The sequence below is a fragment of the Artemia franciscana genome, chromosome 10 (genome assembly GCF_032884065.1).
Source record: "Artemia franciscana chromosome 10, ASM3288406v1, whole genome shotgun sequence".
NCBI classification, from domain to species: domain Eukaryota; kingdom Metazoa; phylum Arthropoda; class Branchiopoda; order Anostraca; family Artemiidae; genus Artemia; species Artemia franciscana.
The window spans coordinates 13,244,479-13,266,624 of record NC_088872.1 but is presented as its reverse complement, the minus strand read 5'-3'; the positions used below and the strand labels follow the sequence as shown (position 1 = coordinate 13,266,624).

The window sequence follows — 22,146 nt, the reverse complement described above, 5'->3', positions numbered from 1 at the left end:
AAATATGTTGAGTAATTTGATATAGACTGCACACTTTAACTTGGGTTTCATATTACTCAGATCACACTGTTTTCATGATTTTCCATAGAAATATATTTAAGCTCAATCCCAATGTTTCATCTTGTGTAATATAGTGAGTTTGTCGTTTTTCGATTTTTCAAATGTACAAATTTATGATATACAATCAGAGTGAAGGTTGGCGATTAAAATAGTAAATGAAACATGATAAAAATTATCATTTTAATTACTATAAAATTATTTTTATGGGCATAATTATTATAAGAATTATGAATAAGCAGCATTGCAAGATTTACAGTAAATCCGCTAAAGAAAATTCAAAAATGAAACCATGTCAATGTTTTAACAGTCAATTCTGCCTTTCACTGATTATCCTTTGACATTTTCTCAGGGGGGGGGGGGCGTAAATCTAGCATCGTAATGCAACACTCTCATTATTAAGTCAGATCCGTTGTGATTATAATCAGATTCCTACTAAATATTCTCTGATGGTTGGGGTTTGAAGAACTTCCATTGCTAAGCCCATTTAAACTGTGACCTCTAGAAAAGGCATATTAATAAAAATATTGTCATCTTAGTAGCCCAAGAATCGAGGCTCTTAAGACGGATTTTAAACCGTTTGATAGAAGCGCTTCGTACTAACCATTAATCTGAAATAACTGAGAATTATGGTATTCATTTGTCTTCTTAAAATGGGAATATTTACCTCTAGTGAAAATAATCTTTATATCATGTTTGTCTAGTTGAGTAATGTTTTAACAGTCAATTCTGCCTTTCACTGATTACCCTTTACATTTTCTCGGGGGGGGGGGGGGGGGTAAATGTAACAAAATAATGCAACATTATCATTATTAAGAGGGATCGGTTGTGATTATGATCATATTCCTACTAAATATTCACTGATAGTTTGGGTTTGAAGATGTTCCACTGCTAATCACATTTAAAGCCATGAGCTCTAGTAAAGGCATATTAATAAAAATATTATCATCTTAAAAATCATGTTCTTTTTTAACTGCGAGTTAGGACCCAATTAAAAAGCTAAGGAGTTTTTTGTCAACCGGCGCTTAAATATTCGACTAAATTATTGATCCTATAAATAATTAATCATAAAATTATTGATCCTAAACCAAAGCCGTGATACGGGGTCGAAATTTTAATATAACTAATGAAATTGGTCTTCTAACCATTTTAAGCGTTCGCCTCTTCAGACCACATCTGCTACACGGAATGCTTGCTGCCCCTCTCCTCCCCTCATATATGGATTTATAAATATAAATTCTGTAATAGAACTTTTTATATCAATGGAATGTTTTAAGTTTCGTTTTACTCAGTTATCAGCGTTTTGTCGCTAATATGATGAAAATTAACATTTATGACCAGACCAATACGATGGTGGTTTTTGCTCAACGGGACTGATTTTGTTTAATTTTGTAAAGTGTTCATTTTATTCTAAACTATTGTATCTAATGACGGTTTCTTTTGCGCAGGATCTAAAAAAAGCTATCAGAGGTAGACTAAATAAGCTGACGCCTGAAAATTACGATAAAATTTCCAAGAACATTTTTGAAATGGAGGTTGATACAGAGGAAAGATTAAGTGCTATGGTTCAAATCATCTTTGACAAGGTAAATATTGTAAGATAGAATGAATAACGAATGTTTTTTTCTTTGTGATATGGATGAAGTTAAAATACGTCGGAATTATTTGTGTATTGATTCAAGCATTGGCCCTCAGATAATATACCTTACTGCCTACTTTGTGGGAACTATCGGCCTATTTGATTATATAAAAAGGCAAATTACAATAACATGGGTAATATTCATACCAAACTTTAACTGAAGCTTTTTTATCTACTTTTTATTTTATGAATCTTTAAATTAAGAATATTTCTCTGGATTTTTTTTTGCCAAGTTTAAACTATTCCTAGTTCTTGGACTTAACCGTCATTAACCGTTATTCCATTTGCCCCCATATGGTAGAATCGGGGAAGCGACTATTTCTACTTTAATCTTGTTATTGTTATTGGAGATATCGATATTAGAGGTGGTATCAGTGACGTCGAGACAGTTGGACTTAATTAATGGTCTTTTTTGGCTAAGCTCGGATTATAACATTTAGTTCCATATGTTCGATAAAACTTTATTGAATTTTTCTCGTTAGAAAAGTTTAAACTATTCCTAGTGCGTAGCTAGTTATTGGAATTATCGATATCGAAGGTGGTATCAGTGACTTCGAGACAGTCGGACTTAATTAATTGTCTTTTTGGGCTAAGCTTGGATTATAACATTTAGCTCCATAATTTATATTCGATAAAACTTTTATTTAATTTGTCTCGTGAGTAACAATGGCTTGCAAAACTTTTATGTACTAACATCTTCACTTTACTGATTTGGTACTCATAGTCGATAAAATATGTCAGGTAATATATATATATATATATATATATATATATATATATATATATATATATATATATGTATCTATATATATATATATATATATATATATATATATATATATATATATATATATATATATATATATATATATATATATATATATATCTATATATATAAAAATAAGTTGTCTGTGGATGGATGGATGGATGTGTCAGGTGACGTCACCTGAAAAAACTGGATCAGGTGACGTCAAAACTGAAAAAACTAAAAAAAGGCAAAAACTACAAAAAAAACTAAAAACTAATAAAAAAAATAAAAAAGCTAAAAAACTAAAAAAACTATAAAGGTAAAAACCAATAAAAAACTAAAAAAAAAACTGAAAAAACTAAAAAAAGGCAAAAACTACAAAAAAAACTAAAAACTAATAAAAAAAGTAAAAAAGCTAAAAAACTAAAAAAACTAAAAAAAGGTAAAAAACTAAAAAAAATAAAAAATAAAAAAAAATAAAAAAAAGGAAAAAACTGAAAAATAAGCTAAAATAAAGGTAAAAACCAATAAAAAACTAAAAAAAAAAGGAAAAAACTAATAAATGACGACACTCAAAGAGAAAAAAAAGGCAAAAACTACAAAAAAAACTAAAAACTAATAAAAAAAATAAAAAAGCTAAAAAACTAAAAAAACTAAAAAAAGGCAAAAACTACAAAAAAAACTAAAAACTAATAAAAAAGCTAAAAAACTAAAAAAACTAAAAAAAAGGCAAAAACTACAAAAAAACTAAAAACTAATAAAAAAATAAAAAAGCTAAAAAACTAAAAAAAACTAAAAAAACTAAAAAAAGGTAAAAAACTAAAAAAACTAAAAACTAAAAAAAACTAAAAAAGGTAAAAACTAAAAGAACTAAAAAAGAAAAAAATAAATGACGACACTCAAAGAGAAAGCGACCAGGACAAAAGGAATGTTCGATTAGCAATCAACAAAGCACCGGGACACAGGGAGTATAAATGACGACCCGGGGGAAACAGGGGGATATAAATGACGACCGGGACAAAAAAACTAAAAAGAAAAAAAAACTAAAAACTAATAAAAAAACTAAAAAATCTAAAAATCTAAATAAGCTAAAAAAGAAAAAAAAAGGAAAAAAATAAAGGAGAAAAACAAAACTAAAAAACGAATGTATATACAGACCGGGACACCGGGATACAAATGACGACCGGGACCCGGGACACAGGGAATATAAATGACGACCGGGACACAGGGACACAACTCCGGTACACCGGGATACAAATGACGACCGGGACACAGGGAATATAAATGACGACCGGGACACAGGGACACAACTACAACGGGGACACCGGGGGAAACAGGGGGATATAAATGACGACCGGGACAAAAAAACTAAAAAGAAAAAAAAACTAAAAACTAATAAAAAAACTAAAAAATCTATAAATCTAAATAAGCTAAAAAAGAAAAAAAAAGGAAAAAAATAAAGGAGAAAAACAAAACTAAAAAACGAATGTATATACAGACCGGGACACCGGGATACAAATGACGACCGGGACCCGGGACACAGGGAATATAAATGACGACCGGGACACAGGGACACAACTACAACGGGGACACCGGGGGAAACAGGGGGATGTAAATGACGACCGGGACACCGGGACAGGGAATGGTCGATTAGCAATCACCATCAACAAAGCTCAAGGGCAATCATTAGAATCATGAGGTATAGATCTGAATACAGATTGTTTTCCCATGGACCATTATATGTTGCATGTTCAAGAGTCGGTAAACCTGACAATCTATTTATATGCAAAGACAATGGGACAGCAAAGAATGTTGTATATTCGCAAGTTTTACGTAGTTAAAACCATATATATATATCTATCTATATTCACAGGTGGGACATAGGGACACAACTACAATGGCGCGTAACTATTATGGCGCGTAACGACTTATGCGCGCGGGGGGGCTTGGGGGGGGCGCGAAGCGCCCCCACCAACTAGGTGTTGGGGTGGCGCGAAGCGCCACCCCAACAGCTAGTATATATATATAAATAAGTTGTCTGTGTGTGGATCTGTGGATGGATCAGGTGACGTCACCTGAAAAAACTGGATCAGGTGACAAAACTGAAAACTGAAAAAACTAAAAAAAGGCAAAAACTACAAAAAAAACTAAAAACTAATAAAAAAGCTAAAAAACTAAAAAAACTAAAATAAGGCAAAAACTAAAAAAAAAAAAACTAAAAAAAACTAAAAAACTAAAATGGATCAGGTGACGTCACCTGAAAAAACTGGATCAGGTGACAAAACTGAAAACTGAAAAAACTAAAAAAAAGGCAAAAACTACAAAAAAAACTAAAAACTAATAAAAAAAATAAAAAAGGCTAAAAAACTAAAAAAACTAAAAAAACTAAAAAAAGGTAAAAAACTAAAAAAAACTAAAAACTAAAAAAAACTAAAAAAAAGGAAAAAACTGAAAAATAAGCTAAAATAAAGGTAAAAACCAATAAAAAACTAAAAAAAAAACTGAAAAAACTAAAAAAAGGCAAAAACTACAAAAAAAACTAAAAACTAATAAAAAAAGTAAAAAAGCTAAAAAACTAAAAAAACTATAAAAAACTAAAAAAAGGTAAAAAACTAAAAAAATAAAAAATAAAAAAAAACTAAAAAAAGGAAAAAACTGAAAAATAAGCTAAAATAAAGGTAAAAACCAATAAAAAACTAAAAAGAAAAAAAGAAAAAACTAAAAAAAATTTTCATCTAAAAAACTAAAAAAAACTAAAAAAGGTAAAAACTAAAAGAACTAAAAAAGAGAAAAATAAATGACGACACTCAAAGAGAAAGCGACCAGGACAAAAGGAATGTTCGATTAGCAATCAACAAAGCACCGGGACACAGGGAGTATAAATGACGACCAGGACATAAGTAAAAAAAAAACTAACAAAACTAAAAAGAAGGTAAAAACTACAAAAAAACTAAAAAGAAAAAAACTAAAAAAAGGCAAAAACTACAAAAAAAACTAAAAACTAATAAAAAAGCTAAAAAACTAAAAAAACTAAAAAAAGGCAAAAACTACAAAAAAAACTAAAAACTAATAAAAAAAATAAAAAAGCTAAAAAACTAAAAAAACTAAAAAAACTAAAAAAAGGTAAAAAGCTAAAAAAACTAAAAACTAAAAAAAACTAAAAAAAAGGAAAAAACTGAAAAATAAGCTAAAATAAAGGTAAAAACCAATAAAAAACTAAAAAAAAACTGAAAAAACTAAAAAAAGGCAAAAACTACAAAAAAAACTAAAAACTAATAAAAAAAAGTAAAAAAGCTAAAAAACTAAAAAAACTAAAAAAACTAAAAAAAGGTAAAAAACTAAAAAACATAAAAAATAAAAAAAAACTAAAAAAAAGGAAAAAACTGAAAAATAAGCTAAAATAAAGGTAAAAACCAATAAAAAACTAAAAAAAAAAGGAAAAAACTAAAAAAAATTTTCATCTAAAAAACTAAAAAAAACTAAAAAAGGTAAAAACTAAAAGAACTAAAAAAGAAAAAAATAAGACGCTGCCCTCGTTTTGTGTTTGTGCCTTTTCTATTCCTTTTTTAATGTTCCTTAAAAAATATTTATATTTATTATTTTGCGATATGGTCATCCGTTTAATTAATGACTAATGAGTGCATTTTAATTATGATAATTTTAATTTTGGTGTTTTTCTTTGTTTTCGTTGTTATTTATACTTTTTGTATGTCCTGTTTTATTTATTTACCCGAGATACGACTTTGGCCCTTCGGGGCTTGTGATAGTAGTTTCTTGAAACAAGCATCTCATCCTCCCTAAAGTGAAAAAAAAGGCTAGGAAAATTTGTCTCGCTTATAATATTATTGAGTTTAATAAATCAAATATATTAATTCCGTTACATCAAGTAATGTAATTTTGCTGGGCTCGCAGAAACCGTATTTCTTCTTGTTTTATACATGTTATGCATTATTTAAACATTTTACATATTTGCAAAGACATACACAAATTTATTTAGGCCGTTGATGATCCAATTTATGCTCCAATTTGCTCAAATATCTATGCTCCAATTTACGCTGAACTGTGTAAATTGATGTCTGAGAAAGAAGTGCCCTCGGCTAGTGGAACTGGGAAGGTCAGTTTTCGAAAACTTCTTCTCGACAGATGTCTGGCGACTTTCGAAAAGGAGAAAAAGGACGAAGAAGAAATTTTATCTAAACAGAAAGCCTTACAAGAAGCCGATACAGAAGAAAAAAAGAAAGAATTACAAATGGAATTAAACGAAAGGATAGCAAAAACAAAACGTACCCTGTTAGGAAATATCAGGTAAATTATCAAAATATCTTTTTGACCTGGAAAGTATATTACATATTTAGTATAATGTATGCTATTCTTTTGTTAAATTGACGTGAAGAAATATTATTTCTACAAGCGCAATGCTCATCACAGATATGATTTGACATTCAGCTTCTGGAAAATAACACGTTTATTTATAAAAAATAGTTGTTACTCTTCACATATTAAAATGAATCCTTTTTGAAGAGGGGGGTGGCGGTAAGGAAGAGGTATATCAGAAATGCTATAACTTCAGAAAATATAGGATATTATGATTAAGGTTTTATTCAATTAAGAGATGTCAGGATGTTCAGAACTTGAGCCGCGCTCCTTCTTCTGTGCACGTGTCTGTTCTTAGTAAAGGTCTGTGGTTTTTCTTGTAAAAATTAAATAATTTTTCAAAGCAAACTGATATCGAGTTAAATACAAAATGAAGCGAACACCATTGGATAATTTACATTTAAAATAGAGTGGTGTGTGGTGTATTTGCCTCCTTAGCTCAGCACTAGGAATTGTAGTGTTCAAACTTGGAATTGTAGCATTCAAACTTGGAATCATTGAGTTTGTGCGCCTTAGAACGTTTGGTTTTATGCGGCACAATGCGTTCATGCGCCTCAATCCTGATACACTTAATGAATCGTATTAATCGAAATGTGTTATACCCTGGATTCAGAGGTAGGGTTATATCCTGGGGTCTTAGAGCCAAGAATCCTTTTAGAAATCTCTATTTCGCATATAAATTTCTTATGTTTTCAATAACTCATAAATTCAATATTGTATCTTTTTGCTTTTAGTTCAACTATTTAGTCTTGAAAAAATCCGCAGGGTGGGGGGGGGGTTAATTTGTCCACAAATTTTTTTCATTGAACAACACCCTTTTTGTTATTTTTATTTTTTTAAAAGAAAAAAAAAACCTTTTGGAAAAAAATAGTCTTGGAAATATTTAACAAATGCCGTCACCTTTATCCTACGCTACATACAAAAATGTGTTGTTTTTTTCGGAAAGGGAGGGGGCTTTATTTGGCATTATGTACGAACTATTAATAAGGACGAAGCAAGCAAAATAATACCATGCCACAAAATCACTCCAAGGTGTGATTAGGCGAGATTCAGCAGCCATTTCTCCGTTTGTAGTCGTTGGTTGACAGCCTCTTTTGCTTCTTATTGATCTGGTTCATCATGAAAATTTACTTACGACCAAGGAATGTAAAAGTGAAATCTGGCTGTTGAAAATGGTTTTGCTTAGCAATTACCACTGGATAATTTACATTTAGAATAGAGTGGTGTGTGGTGTAATTGCCTCCTTAGCTCAGTACTATAAATTGTAGTATTAAACTTGGAATTATTGAGTTTTTGCGCCTTAGAACGTTCGGGTTTGCGCGCCACAATGTCGATAAACTCTTAATGAATCACATTAACCAAAATGTTGAAGTTACATTGTGACTATATAATCTCTAATAAGGCTTTAAAACCCGTATTTTCTATAGAAAGATTATCAATTGTATAGATGACAGGTTGCTTCTAAAGAAAATAAAGAAAAACTATTTAAAACCAGGGAGGGGGAGTTTTTCCAGTGCAAAGTAATCACCAGTTTTTATAGCAAATTCTTGCTCTTACACTTTCAACAAGTGTAAAAAAAAATAAATAAAAACAACGAAAATACCGCTGGTTAATCTCCACCAAGGCGTATTCAGGAAAAAACAAGATATATACAAAATAAAAATTGACCCTTTAAGGTTCTCAGTTTTCGTTTCATATAAACTTCTTTCCTTCCTTCTTTGAGCTCTGAGGACGGTGGAGATCAAATAAAGGTATTTTGACTACTTTGTCAAAATACCTTCATTTTTTTTTTTTTAGCTGCAAATCACCCTCGTTCAAGATTCCTTAGTTATTTGTGTATATTTTTCTTCTTATTTTTCGTTTAACTTCGTGTAAAGAAAGATAGTATGGTCTTAGAAACTATTTAAACCTAATTACCAAGGAAAATTTTAAAGGTTTTGTTTTTGTTACCTTGACCCTGTTAAGGAATTTTTAATTTTAATCTTTTTAGAATCTTTTAAGGTTTCCTTTCCTATTATTTCTTTAATAAGAAAATCAAAGGGAAAAGTTTCCTCTTAAATCAGGATTTTTTGGAGGGGACAGATGAGGGAGAGGCAAATTAGAAAGTAAAAAACGAACCAAGATTGTTGGTTTTGTTTTATTTATATTTTATCTCCTTCTGAAAATCACACTCTTTTGGTTTCTTATTTATTTTAGTTTTTTTTTCATTTTTTGAGTTTTTTTGAACGTCGTTTATAAACAGTGTGGTCTTAGAATGTATTTTTAGTCTGATTACCAAGTGAAATTTAAAAGGTTCTGTTGTTGTTTCCTTAATCCTGCTAAGAAATCATAAATCCTCAATTTTCTTCAGGATCTTTTAGGGTTTCTTTTCCTTTGTTTGCTTAGTCAGGAAATCAAACTTTGAGAAAATTTCCTTACCTTAATCGGAATTTTCATTTCCATAATTTCCTTAAGCTTCTTTGCTTAATCAGCTGTTCTAAGAAAAAAAAAGAAGAAAAAAAAGAGATAGAGACTTTTTTGAAGTTTGGTAGTCCTTTAGCTCCTGTCTTTATCGGTGAATTATTCAAATTACGGATGCTGACAATAAAAATTATGAATTTTTGTATTTCAAAACTCCTTAAATCTCGTGATGAGGAGCAGCTGGAATGTCTCTGCAAATTGATTTTCACAATTGGTAAAACTTATGAAGAAGAATATGATGCCAAAGTAAGTTCACCGTTCTTTATGCGAGATAACTCATTTATTAAATTTATTTATTGTCCTCTTCTAAATATATAAATGCACTGGCGGAGTTACTCCCTCAAAAAGAGAAGATAAAAGATGTAATGGTTTTATTGTTATATCCGATGTAATGGTATTATATCCTGGGGGTCTTAGGGCCAAGAACCCTTTTTGAAATCTCCATTTTGCATATAAATTCTTCTGTTTTTAATAATTCATAATTTGTATTTTATCTAAATGCGTTTGGTTCAACTATTTAGTCTTGATTCAAAGATTCTGATGGCTTTTATACAATTTGACGTTTTTGATAAGTGTTTTTTTTTTTTTTTTTTTTTTTTTTTTTTTTTTTTTTTTTTTTTTTTTTTATTAAAAAAAAATCATTGATCAGTTTTTTTTTGTGTTTGTGTGTGTTTGTTTTCCGATAATTAAAGTCATTATTGGAAACTTAAGGGACGTGGTTTTACTTTGGCACCAAAGGCAGGATTTTTTTTTTTTTTTTTTTTTTGTCTAATCATTTCGTTTGCATTAGGCTTACGAAACTGTATCATCTCCCACGTAAATTCATTTAAATTTTGTTCTATTTAAATTTTTTTCTCATTTTCTTTTCTTATTATTTCTATCTAGGCTTTTTTTCAATTTGCTGTGGTTTACAGTAATTAAAGAATAACATTTTTTTTTTATCAATCGATTGCATCCAACGTATTTCTATTTAGTCTAATCCCTAGAATGCCTAGATGTCTTGGTTGTCTGAGAGCACTATGGATATTTGAAATTATGATTAATACTTTCTAAATTCTGAAAGAGTTAATTCCACGTAACTTTATTTCTGTCCTATAGAGTTTTCTCCTCTATTTCTTTTCTTTCGATTTTTGTAATTTCTAACTTCGTTACTTCTCATATTGCTGTGGTTCACAATGATTAAAGAATATAGCTTTTTCATTTTTAAAATGATTACATTAAACTTTTTCTTTCTAGGCTAATGCCTAAAACTCCTTTCATTCTAGGGTTTTTTCTCTACTATTACTTTTCTAGTACTGTACTGTCTCTTAATACTGATATGGTTTTATTTTTCAATAAATACGACGTTAGTTTAGTTTAGGCACTTCCAGATAAGCTAGGATGATGAAATTTGGCAGGCGTATCAGGGACCATACCAGATTATATTAAAATCGGGGAAACGATTCGACCATCACATTGGCGAGTTTGGTACTTCTGGACGTGTTAGGACGATGAAAATTGGTAGGCGTGTCAGGGAGCTGCACAAATTGACTTGATAAAGTCGTTTTCTCTGATTCGACCATCTGGGGGGCTAAAGGGAGAGAAAAAATTATAAAAAAATGAGATTTTTATAACTTACGAGTGGGTGATCGGATCTTAATGAATTTTGATATTTAGAAGGACATCGTGACTCAGAGCTCTTATTTTAAATCCTGAACGGCATTAAGCCTCTGATTTTCCTTTTAAATCAATCTATTGATTCTTATAATTTCTTAGAGCTCATACCATATGAGCTCTTGGCTCTTAGCTCTTCTTGTCTTGTCACAAGTGCCATATGAGCTCTTAGCTCTTGTTTGTTTTTTTTTTTTTTTTTTTTTTTTTTTTTTTTTTTTTTTTTTTTTTTTTTTTGACGGGGTGAATCTATTTGTATATCAATCTTTTTTTATTATTTTTTTTGTGTGTTTCTATGTGTGTGTGTGTTTTTTTTTCTTTCTAAGAAGTAAAGTTATCGTAGGGAACTTAAGCGATGTAGTTTCACTTTGGCACCAAAGACTTGATTGTCTAATTATGTTGTTTGCATTAGGTTTACGAGACAGTATCATCTCCTATGTAAATTCATTTGATTTTGTTCTATTTATTTTTTTTCTTATTTTCTTTTCTTATTATTTCTATCTAGGCTTTTTTCAGTTTGCTGTTGTTTACAGTAATTAAAGAATAACATTTTTTTTTTAATTTTATCAATCGATTGCATCCAACGTATTTTTATTCAGTCTAATCCATAGAATGCCTAGAATGTCTTGGTCGTCTGAGAGCACTATGGATATTAGAAATTATGATTAATACTTTCTAAATTCTGAAAGAGTATATTCCACGTAACTTAATTTCTGTTCTATAGGGTTTTCTCCTCTATGTCTTTTCTTTTGAATTTTGTAATTTCTAACTTCGTTACTTCTCATATTGCTGTGGTTCACAATGATTAAAGAATATAGCTTTTTCATTTTTAAAATGATTACATTAAACTTTTTCTTTCTAGGCTAATGTCTAAAACTCCTTTCATTCTAGGGGTTTTTATCTACTATTACTTTTCTAGTACTGTACTGTCTCTTAATACTGATATGGTTTTAAATTTTCAAAATATACGACGTTAGTTCAGTTTTGGCATTTCCAGATGAACTAGGATGATGAAATTTGGTAGGCGTATCAGGGACCAGACAAATTAAATTAGAAATAGTTGTTTCCCCAATTTGACCATCTGGGGGGGGGGAGAGTGGGGCGACGGTTAATTCGGAAAAAGTAGAAAAAATGAGGTATTTGTAACTTACGAACGGGTGATCGGATCTTAATGAAATTTGATGTTTAGAATGATATCGTGTCTCAGAGCTCTTATTTTAACTCCCTACCGGATCCAGTGATATTGGGGGGGGGAGTTGGAGTGGGAAACCTAAAATCTTGCGAAACGCTTAGAGTGGAGGGATCGGGATAAAACTGGGTGGCAAGAATAAGCACAAGCTCTAGATATGTGATTTACATAACTGGACTGAATTCGATATCTTTCGGGGGGTGTTAATTCGGAAAAACTACAAAAATTGAGGTATTTTTAACTTAAGAACGGTTAACCGGATCTTAATGAAATTTGATATTTAGAAGGAACTCATGTCTCAGAGATCATAATTTAATTCCCGGCCAGATCTGGCGCCATTGGGGGGAATTGGAGGGGGAATCTGGATATCTTGGGAAACGCTTAGAGTGGAGAGATCGGGATGAAACTTAGTGGGTAGAATGAGCAAATGTTGTAGATACGTGATTGACGTAACCAGACTGGATCCGCTATCTTTGGGGGAATTTTTTTTTTTGGGAGGGGTTCCAGTGCTTTGGTGAGTTCGGAGCTTCTGGACGCGCTAAGACGATGAAAATTGGTTGGTGTGTCTGGGAACTGCACATATTGACTTGATAAAGTCGTTTTCCCCGATTCGACCATCTGGGGGGCTGAAGGGAGAGGAAAAATTAGAAAAATGAGGTATTATTAACGCGAGTGGGTAATCGGATCTTAATGAAATTTGATATTTAGAAGGAACTCATGTTTCAGAGATCTTATTTTAAATCCCGGCCAGATCTGGTGACATTAAGGGGAGTTGAAGGGGGGAAATCGGAAATCTTGGCAAACGCTTAGTGTGGAGAGATCGGGATGAAACTTAGTGGGTAGAATGAGCAAATGTTGTAGATACGTGAATGACGTAACCGGACTGGATCCGCTCTCTTTGGGGGAGTTGGGGGGGGGTCCAGTGCTTTGGCGAGTTCGGTGCTTCTGGACGTGCTAGGACGATGAAAATTGGTTGGCGTGTCAGGGAACTGCACAAATTGACTTGATAAAGTCATTTTCCCCGGTTTGACCATCTTGGGGCTGAAGGGAGTGGAAAAATTGGAAAAATGAGATATTTCTAACTTACGAGTGGGTGATCGGATCTTAATGAATTTTGATATTTAGAAGGACCACGTGTCTCAGCTCTTATTTTAAATCCTGACCGGCATTAAGCATCTGATTTTCCTTTTAAATCAATCTATTGGTTCTTAGAATTTTGCTAGAGCTCATGCTATATGAGCCTCTTGGCTCTTCTGACCTCGTCACAAGTGCCATGTGAGCTCTTAGCTCTTGCTATATTAACATTGTATATATATATATATATATATATATATATGTTCAAAATCATTTGAGGTAAATTTTGTGGGACCTTAGATTGAATGACAGGTCAAAAAGGGTTCATATACATCAGTGGAGGGATACTAATTGAATTGAAGCAGAACAGGCTGCAGAACAGAACAGGTTGCCGCAACACTTCACTTTGCCCTGGCAACTTAGGTCTAGTTTATCTTTGTTTTGGTCCATCTTATACTCAAGACCACATAGTACAATAAGAACAGAACGCATAAACAACAGAACAGAACGTGTCTTAGCACATCTTTAATCCCCTTGGCATTTCTGAAAAACATGTTTTGAGCAAAATACATCTAATGAGTAACGGAATTAAACAATGAAATATGGCCTGTGCTTTATTTTGATATAGAGTCTGTGCGTAGAAAGAGAGATACTAAAGAAAGTTTTGTTCCAATCTTAGGATCAATATTTTCAACGAAATGGAAATAAAGAATACCAGTGAATTTTTTTTCTTCTGTTTTATGATTCATCGTTGGAATAATAGTGGGGAGTGTGTTCTGTCCCTAATTTTTATGCATTCATAAAGTAATCAACAAAAAAAAATAACCACCTTTATTTTATATTTAGTACCAAAGAGCAGTTGCTGAATCTAAAAGCTCCGGAAAGCAATTGCAGATTCAGCTAACGAAGCTTGATGTTTATCTCGACGAAATGAGGAAATTAAGCCGGAGCGAAGATTTGTCATCTCGCATTCGATTTATGTTAATGGACGTTCTTGAGTTGAAGCAAAATCGGTGGGTGCCACGCCGAGAAGAAGAAAAACCAAAGACAATTGATGAAATTTGTGGTGAATTGGAAAAAGAAAGGCTCGAAAAAGAATTATCTTTGCAAGAAGATATGATCAAACAGCCTCAGATGGGATATCCGTCACAAAGACGAGATGGTGGACGGGGCGATGAAACGAAAAAATCTAGTAAGTCTCCGAAATTGTGTTTAGGTTCAGGTTCCAAATCCTTATTACAAGATGTAATGCCTAAAAAAATTAAATTCCTTAGTTGCCCGCATTTCTGCTTGATTTTGACTTGTAAATCAGAGCAGACTTAATGAGAGGGACTTTCCGTTCATCGAATTTAGTTCAAAATATAAGAAATCTTTTGGATATTTTATAACTTTATTTTTGATACTGTTGCTTTTGTTGATTTTTGTGCTTTGTCTCGTAATTTCAGTCTTGCATTTACTACCACCAGTTTAAGTTGTGTCGCTGAAGTTTGTTGTGTTTTTTTTTTCCATTGAGTAATAGAAGCCGTTTTTGGTTGTCATTGCAAAGGATAGCAGAAGAAGCCTATTGGCTAGTCTTGTTTGGAATTCTTTAAAGCAACAAATTCTAAGACTGTTGCCAATAAAGCCAACATTTCTTCAGGAAGAATTAACCGATATTTTTTTTATTTTATTCTTTTTTTTAACCTAATAAGAATATATAAAGATTTTCTGTCTGTTAATATAGAATATCTTCTTGTATACAATTTAACAGAATGGATTTTGGTATAACTTGAAACAAAAAATAATTGGAAATTAACTAGTAAAATAAGTCAAATTGTAAAATGAAAATTTCAGTTAGATATAAAATGAATAGATATATTAAAATTAGGTATAAGATCTAAGGATTAAATATGATTAATTTAATCTTAATTTTCTCCTGTAATTCTTTTTTTTTTATCTCATATTACTGTTGAATAATTATTCTTTTTTCAATTTGAAGGGTCAGCTGTTGACGAAGGAGGATGGCAATTAAGCCAAGGGACGAAAGGCTCGCTTATTGGCCTAGATCAGTCTTCTTACCACCCTCCTCCCAAAATGGTAAGTTTTTGCTTTTATTCTTCTTCGCTTTTGTCTGTCTTGAATCAAACAATATTCTGTTTTGGGTAAATCTTAAACTGAGTGCATTTAAATGACTTGTATTACAAGACCAGTGTAGGTATTACGATTATGATTATAATTTGACAATACTAGTGTAGGCATTACGATTATAATTATAATTAATTATAATATATTTCATAATTTGGATTCCTTAATGTGGGGTTGTTGTGTTCTTTTCTAACTCAAAAATGTACTTGTAGTTTTAAACCGTAACCACTTCGATTAAATTTGTTTGGCAAAATGTTGAAATATAATTCAGACAAAGACGGCAAAATAGAGCCAAATAATAATTCAAGCTTAAAATGAAAATAAATCACTATCAATGAGTAAATGAGACCTAAAACGTGTAAAACAGAAATCATAATTAATAACCGAGTCCATCCTAAAACTAATAGAAATTAGCACAAACAGAATTAGAACAGAGTAGCATTGTTTCTTCACCAAAAATTTTATAAATATTATATTGCAGATACGCTCTTTTTACAATCTAGATGCACCTAATGTAAAGGTTTGCTTCATCATCAATCCCCCCTCTCCACCACATTGTTCAATGAAAATTTCACCTTAATATCGTTAATCTTTTCGCACACACAGTATCAAACATACTTCTCTTTCCCAATAATAAAACCAGTATCTAAACAATAAGGCAACTGGCATTATTTACAGCACTTGTCCCCGGGACTATGGAGAGGGGGGTTCCTGTCATCCTAAGAGGGATATCTATTAGGCCTTTTAACTACTTGTTAAAAGGCTTAATGAATGAATTAGAATTGACTCATTAAAATGAATGTACTCGAATGTCTTAAAGGTTGACGGATGGTAGAGCTAGAGCTTCGAAAAGACCTGAGAGTGCTTAAAAATGGCGCTAGGACTTTCGATTTACGGTCGACTAAAACCCCCTTCGAAGGGTCTATAACGTCTTTTATACGAAGTGGCCTGAAAAGAAATGATATATTGAAGCAATATCGCTCCTTTCTTAGGAAATACTATTACGCCGCCTATGTCAAGAGGTAGCCAAAATTTAACCGAATATATTTTTTCTCTTTAAAAATCCTCCGTCCTCCCAAAAATGAATTCCTGTGTATGAGCCTATCTTAGAAAAGATGTTCGGTCTATTCATTTGAGTAACCATCTTTTAAACTATGTTTTTTTAATAGTTCACTGTTTATTAAGGCAGATTGTATGTTTTGCGATAAAAATTAAGGATTCATTCATTATTAAAGGATTCATTTATTAAAGGATTCATTTTAAGGATTCATTCATTAGGCCTTTTAACAAGTAGTTAAGAGGCCTAATAGATATCTAATAGTGCGTTGTAATTGGGTGTTGCTGTGAATTACATTTCTTTGGATGGTCCTTAAAGGATCTTGATACATTCAGAGCTGTTTTTTTTTCAAGTATGCTTAGGGCATCAGTACTTACTGAGAGGCGAAAAATGGCGCTGAGAAAGCTAGCCTCTCACATTGGACATTTTCTGTTGCATTATGATCTTTCATTTGGATTCAGGTAAGGTGCGTATGCTCCGTAGGTATTGAGGTAGAACTGCTTGCCCTCTGACCACTTTTAGCTCATAAATAGTGCACCAGGACTTCAAATTCCAATAAAAATGAGCCCCCTCCAAAGCATATGACGACCCATTCCATAAAGTCCTAATTTGCCCCGAGCCATAACTTGCAATCCTTCCCCCTGAGTTCGATATTTAAACTATTTTGAACGAAACGGTAATCTGAAAAATTTGACCGGATGTATTTGTAGAAAGGAGAATGGGGGGGAGGACCTAGTTGCCCTCCGATCACTTTTGACTCTTAAAAGAGAACTAGAACTTTCATTTTGCAATAAGCTTCTTCCACAGTTTATAAGACCATTCCTTTTATTTTAAAAAAAACCTTAGATGCTCCCGGGGAATAATTTGCAATCCTTGTCACCCAGGCTAGCTGCCCTCCGATCACTTTTGACTCTGAAAAAGGGCATTATAACTTCCCATTTCCCATTGAATAAGCCCCCACCAAAAGTCATGATCACCCAAGTTACGATCACCCCTTTCATAAAAACATGATTTGTTGATAATAGGCATCTACCATATATTTTAGCCCTTGTCCTGAGGGCTGGGGGGGGGTTACCTTCCCAAAGACATTATTACTGGACCTTTCAACTATGCTGAACAAAATGCCTATCTCAAAATTTTGTTATGATATTTTTAGGAAAATGAGGGGCAGGGGTGGGGCTCCAATCACTTGCCTCTGAAAAAGGGCACTAGAAATTTCAATTTCCGATCGAATGAGCTCCTTCCGAAGTTTCTACGACAACTTCTATACGAAGTGCCTTGATCAGAAAAAAATTATATGCATTTTGCCAAATTTCCTCTTTACTTAGTTTCCTGCTATTGTGGTGCCTGTGCTTTTATTGTGATAACGGACAGGCTGCATATGAAACTTGAGTGACATTTATAATTTGTTTTTTCTTCTTCTTGAAGATGATTAGTTTTTCTGCAATCCAAAAGTCAATGGGACCTGTTCCAACCGAACGTCAAAAGGCTGTTCAAGCAACTCGTAGCTTTACACGGTCTCGGAGTCAGCAGGTTTCCAGGGAAAGTTCACTATCGCGACAAGGTGCTGCGACTCCAACAACTGAACAAGTACCTTTCCAAGCTAAATCAGAACTAAAAGGCAAGCCCGATCTTACCGAAGACGAGATTCAGAGGAAAACAGATAACATTATCAACGAGTTCTTGTATAATGGTGATCTCCAGGTAAAGTTGTTGAGAAAGTTTGTTCTTTCCTCGTGAATGGTTTGTCTTTTTCTATATTTTATATCTGAACTCCCGCCCTTTACCCGTGTCATTTAACCAAGCACTTGGAAAATTATAGATTCCTTAGTTAGATACCTTAGTTCTTCTGTCCTAGGAATGACGCATGGACGGATAATAAATAGACTTGTCTATTAACAAATGAACTATCATTTTTATACAATCCTAATAAGGGGGTTAATACCAGATTTGTATCTCACTCAATCAGACTATCTGTCTTGGCTTTTTCTACAATTAGCCATGATTTGATGCCCGCAACTACTTGATTTTAATTCAACCTTAGTTCTATCTATCTATGTTCTATCTATATCAATCTATGTGTTCTATATCCATATCTATCTATGTTGGGCCACTATATCTATTTATCTATCTGTGTTATATCTTAGTTCTACCTTTCTATCTGAAATCATTTTTATAATCCCAACAAGGCTTATGTCAGATTTACCTCTCACTCAATTAGACTATCTGTCTTGGCTTTTTCTACGATTAGCAATGGCTTGATGCCCATTAACATTTTATACAACTAGCCATGGCTTGATGCCCACGACTATTCGATTTTAATTCACTGCCGATATCATCCTCCTCTTTAGCGAAAAGAATTTGTACGTTTTATATTACATTTTGATATTATATGTTGATATATTGAAATTGTATGTTTTATATTATAAATTGGTACACCTTTCAGTCATGTAATACATTTAGATCGTTTATCATTTTTTAATTTATTATTCATCTGCATTCCTTTACTTTTGCTTGGTACCTAATGTATCGTATTGGGTCGCAGCTGAAACTAAAAGAAATTATGAAGTTGGCATATAATCAATATAATCGAAGTAAGTTTAAAAGAATCTTTCTTTGCCTCGTCTGCTGAAGCATATTTGCTTCATGAACAAAGAGTTGCTAGTTATGATCCGAACAAAAATTGCTCGAACACGTCTCGCTGAAAGATTACTTCGTTTTTTTTTACATATTGTATTACAAAAGAAACCCTCATTATCTAGCAAACCGAAATTTTTTACACAATCTCACATGTTTACAAGAAATTTCTGCGTTCCTGCTCGGTTAATTTTTTTTGCCTTGTCACGCCTATGAATATATATATATATATACTCTACTATGAAACTCATCACACAACCGGATTCACAAACTCATGACCTAGCTTGCACAATAAAAATAAAATCCTTTCATTTGAGGACGATGCAATTTTCGAAAGAGGCATTTTACCGATATAAAATCGAGAGACTTGTGTTATAAAGTGCAAACCAGATTTCAAGGAATTATATCATAGCTTTACATGATACGCCATCTTGGAAAAAGGGTCAAAAGCTAACATAATAGCCTAGAGCACGCTCCGGTTCTAGATTCTTAAGTGTGAATATAACACCCCATTAAATATAAACGTAACACCCGACTCAACAGAATATATTAATGAAGGAACATAAAACTAGACCTACGTTGCCTGAGCAACGTGAAGTGTTGCGGCAACCTTTCTTCGGCTTTGCCGAACAAAGTGTTGCGAGAGCAACACTTTGGTTTTGTGTCTTTGCTATCAGTTAAACCCTGAAGTTGTCAGCCTATCGAAGCTTTTAAAACGTTATGTTCAAAGAAGAACGCGATCAGTAATCATATGATCAAAGGCTATTCCTCAGCGTTGAAAAAACAACAATATCAAAAGAATATCTAAAGAAGGGACTAAATTGACTTTGCAGCCAGTTGAACTTTATGCTTTTCAATTGTAGACATCGTGACGGACGAAAACTTGGAACAATATTTTATATAATCTAGTTGGTATTATAAAGCTATCCGTAACTTTTCAGGGTTAAAATAACATAGGTGACACTAATTATTACGAAACTACCTCATTGTTTTACGTTATCGTTTGTACCTGTTGTGTAAACACTTAATTCTGGGTTACAGTTAGTATGGGTAGGCTACACCAACTAGCAAAAGTTACAAACCCCTCTTCACTGAAGATGATTGTAGCTTAACAGCTGATTATTAATTACAAGTCCCCTACATGTCTTACTCAACAACACTGGAACCAAATTGGTCTTATCATCAAATACACCGGAAACAAATAATAGGTACACCAACTCGCAAAAGTTGCAAACCCCTCATTGCAACTAGCAAAAGTTGCAAACCCCTCATCGCTGAGGATGATTTTAGCCTAACAGCCGACATGTAGGGGACTTACAAGTCCCCTACATGTCTTACCACTGGAACCAAATTGGTCTTACCATCAAATACAACGGAAACAAAAAATAGGTACACCAACTAGTAAGAGTTGCGAACCCCTCATTAACGAGGATGATTATGAGCTAACAGCCAACTGTTGCTTACAACTCCCCTATATGTCTCACAATTGGTATCGGCCTATTTTTGGTTTCAGTGTGTACCTTACTACTGAAGTTGTCAACCCCTTTAAACTTTCAAACTGATATATCTCATGAAGGAATTTTTGTACAAAAAAATGGATGAGATATACTTTGATCAGCTCATCAAAAGCTATCGACTGCCGCCGAAAAAAAAAAATCTATCTGTCTTAGTTCAAAAGTTGACTTTTTTGCCGTAGGCCAACTTATACTTGATACTTGCCTTGTCACTAGTTGTACTTATACTTGCCTTGTCATTTTAGGAAGCTGTTGATTGTGTCAAAGAACAGATGTACGATAAGTCAATTGTGCAGTTCATCGAGAATGGCCTCAATAACGTTATTGAACGTGAGCCAGTTGCAAGAGCTGATTTTGGGAAACTTCTCAGGGAGCTATTGACGAAGCAATTGATATCCCGTGAAGGATTTATTAAAGGTTTTAGGACTATCTTGGAAGGAGCTTTTGATATAATTGTGGATAAGCCTAAACTAGTTGAGAATTTAGCTCAAATTCTAGTGCCTGCCTTGGAGCAAGATGCTCAATGTTTGCATGCAGTTAAAGATATGGAACATTTAGTGTCTGAAGAGATAACGACGAGGGGACGTTTGGCGGCCGCAGTTTTAACTGAGTTAGTAAAATCAAAAGTAAGTTCTTTTGTCTCTCAGTTATGTTTAATTCCAAACCTATGATACAAATTTAGCCGGCCGAATCATGTCCTTTATTTAAAAATTAATGTCTATATGACTTTATGCGCTGAGCTTAGAGTAGAAGTAAAAGAGCCAAAGCAAAGAAAAGTAAAAGTAAAGTGTAAAGAAGTTGGAGTAGAAGTAAAGGAGTTTGAGTAAAAGTAAAGAGAAGTAGAACTAAAAGCAGTAAAATAAAACCCTTCTTTTCCAAAAGAAGTAAAATAAAGTAAAATAAAAGTAAAAGAACTAAAAGAAGTAAAATAAAACCATTAAAACATAATACGTATATTTGCTTCCTCTAATCGTTATTTACTAAGGCTGACCAATAAAGTTCTAGGCTTAACGCGAATTTAAAAGCGATTTTTTAATAAATTTTTTCTTTCAAAAGGAAAACAAATTTGGGCCTGATCATGCGTTATTTGCTTGACAAAATATGAATACGAATGATAGGAATCTCAATACGTGTTCCCTCCTCCCATTGAAGATCTCTGACAGCCCCTTTCACAATAATATTTTTATGATTGGCTTAAGCTTTAGCTAAATTTCAGTACTGGTGAGGTCCCGTTGTGAATGGGACATTACTGACGCTGAAATAAATGCACTGATTTCAATATCATGATTGTGGCGTTAGACGCAGCCGAGTAAAAAATATTCTCCAGCCCATAGTAACCGAAACCATTCAATGACCAGCTTGACCCAGTGAAAAACACTTGGAGAAGTTCTGAAAATTAATTCAATGCCGGTTTTCATTTTAATCCCCCACCTATTTGGTGGTTTTTGATTATATGCTTGGTTAATTTCATGCTATCTTAATCAGTCACAAATAAAAACCATACGAAGTTTATTTTAACCAATAGAAACAGGATTTATTTAAACGGACTTTCCCAAATTTACCTCTAAAACGGTTATTGGTTTTTTGTGGCAAAAAGATTTGTTTTCATTGTTGATTATAATC

General features: G+C 32.7%; 1 protein-coding gene across 2 annotated transcripts; it reads left to right on the top strand.

Annotated features, from left to right (window-relative positions):
• The first annotated feature begins 6,447 nt into the window (after window positions 1-6,447).
• On the top strand, window positions 6,448-21,202 carry LOC136031806 (eukaryotic translation initiation factor 4 gamma 1-like). Of its 2 annotated transcripts, none has more exons than XM_065711612.1 (5): window positions 6,448-6,749; window positions 14,038-14,383; window positions 15,170-15,267; window positions 17,801-18,076; window positions 20,769-21,202. In XM_065711612.1, the coding sequence occupies exons 2-5, from the start codon at window positions 14,122-14,124 to the stop codon at window positions 21,192-21,194; spliced, it is 1,062 nt and encodes a 353-aa protein (XP_065567684.1). In that variant the 5' UTR covers window positions 6,448-6,749; window positions 14,038-14,121; the 3' UTR covers window positions 21,195-21,202. The 2 variants fall into 2 exon arrangements, with proteins under 2 accessions (XP_065567684.1, XP_065567683.1); XM_065711611.1 differs by lacking the exon at window positions 6,448-6,749 and adding an exon at window positions 9,396-9,524.
• Window positions 21,203-22,146: the final 944 nt, after the last annotated feature.